Source organism: Rhagoletis pomonella, unplaced genomic scaffold (assembly GCF_013731165.1).
Source record: "Rhagoletis pomonella isolate Grant_MI unplaced genomic scaffold, Rhpom_1.0 Rhpom_scaffold_00002, whole genome shotgun sequence".
Lineage (NCBI taxonomy): Eukaryota > Metazoa > Arthropoda > Insecta > Diptera > Tephritidae > Rhagoletis > Rhagoletis pomonella.
Window position 1 is genome coordinate 38485068 of NW_023458556.1, and position 1633 is coordinate 38486700.

General features: G+C 35.9%; 1 protein-coding gene across 1 annotated transcript in view; it reads right to left on the bottom strand.

Annotated features, from left to right (window-relative positions):
* Positions 1-987: 987 nt before the first annotated feature.
* Positions 988-1633, bottom strand: part of LOC118753206 (protein odd-skipped-related 1-like) — a gene marked incomplete in the record, with an annotated part of 6236 nt that continues 5590 nt past the window's right edge. The window contains 1 exon segment of the mRNA XM_036488080.1: positions 988-1614. Within this exon segment, the coding sequence (XP_036343973.1) occupies positions 1252-1614 (363 nt within the window).

Consider the following 1633-nt stretch of genomic DNA (forward strand, 5'->3'; position numbering starts at 1 on the left):
TGTGTAAATTATAAATTTAAATTTTATACTTTGTCAGTTTCGTATTAAACCGGTTCAAGTGTTAACAGTTTGAAACTTGTCAAATCAATGGTTAAAGAGAATGTGCTTAAAGTTTTAAAATGTCCCATCCCTCACTTTGGGAATGCCCCATAAGTATAAATGTAGGCATCAACCGGTGCATCGGCGTAGCCAGAATGAAATTTAGGGGGGGCTCGACCCTATTAAGCTAGCATTTCAGGGTACTATTTTATATATATATAAGGAAATTTTGAAAGTTAGGGGGGAGGGGGCACCCCCAGCCCCTACCTGGCTACGCCCATGAACCGGTGGCTTAGTCTTTACATACGTACATTTGTACACACATGTAGTTCAAAATTAATCGCCCCTAGTGCGAGTGTCGGCTTGTAAGTAGTAGATAAACGACTGTTAGTCGATTATCGATTATCCGTGGTATTTTCGAAGTCGTTTTCTCGTTCATTAAGTGAGTGTGAATAGTTTATACTCGCTCATCCTTCTACAAACAGTTAAAGGAGGATGAGCGACTAAAAACTATTCAGTCGCTTGTTGAACTAGAAATAGACATTCACAATACCATGGAAAAGCGATAGTCGAATAATAGTCGTTTATCTACTACTAGTCGAAACTCGCAATAGGGGTGAATATCATTGTATCCGTGTCAGTAAGAAATAACAGCTTAAGTCGGAAGTCCAAACTAAAAGGAACGTTTTGATGGAATGCAATGGTATTCAGAAGACTGCTAGGATCAAAAATTGTAGTTGCCAATAGTTTTCGTAGGCGTACTCTACAAATGGCACATCATATTAAAGCCGCTAAACTTAAGCTGTTATTCCTTATTGGCAGATATTTTGATCTAAATACAAACAGGTACATACTTGTCAAGTTCCAAATATGAGGAACAAAAAATTATAATTTATTCATTTTTACTGTACAAAAAATTCATTATTGTAAAGTATTACAACTAGGTGGTTCAGACAATTTGCAAAAGCTCCTCGACAAATACAACATATACAAATAATCCAAATAAGTATATATTATGGTCAAGTATTTTCACTGGGCGATTGTCACAGAAGTAAACTTCGTTTTAAGCCTAAATCTACATAAACTTAAATCTATAAAAGAAACTTAAAATATTCAGCGTCTATTCCAGTATTTAATCCTTTTTAATACCATCATATTTTCTCGTAAATGCTTAGTTCGTCCAATAGTGCTACGTCTTCTTTGTGCAAACTTCTAAACCTCATTCACATGCTTTGTTTTCTTATGACGCGTTAATATATTCTTAGCGGCGTACTGTTTTGGACAAACCTCACAGCGATGTGGAAAGAATTTCATATGTAAATTAAGATGCGACTTAAGAGTTCCGAACGAGCATAATTTCTTCTGACAGACCTCACATTTAAAATACCATTTTTGTTTTTTATTACCACCGTCCGTACGGGGGATCTTCAACCATAAAGTATTCTGATAACTACGATAGAATCGTGTATACCAATTCGCACCTTCATCATAGAATCTTACGACCAAATTGATGCGCGTGTATCGCCCACATGGCGTGTTTAGCAATTTAATTTTTAATGCGTTTAATATCTGATGTTTTAAAAGCTCATCGGCG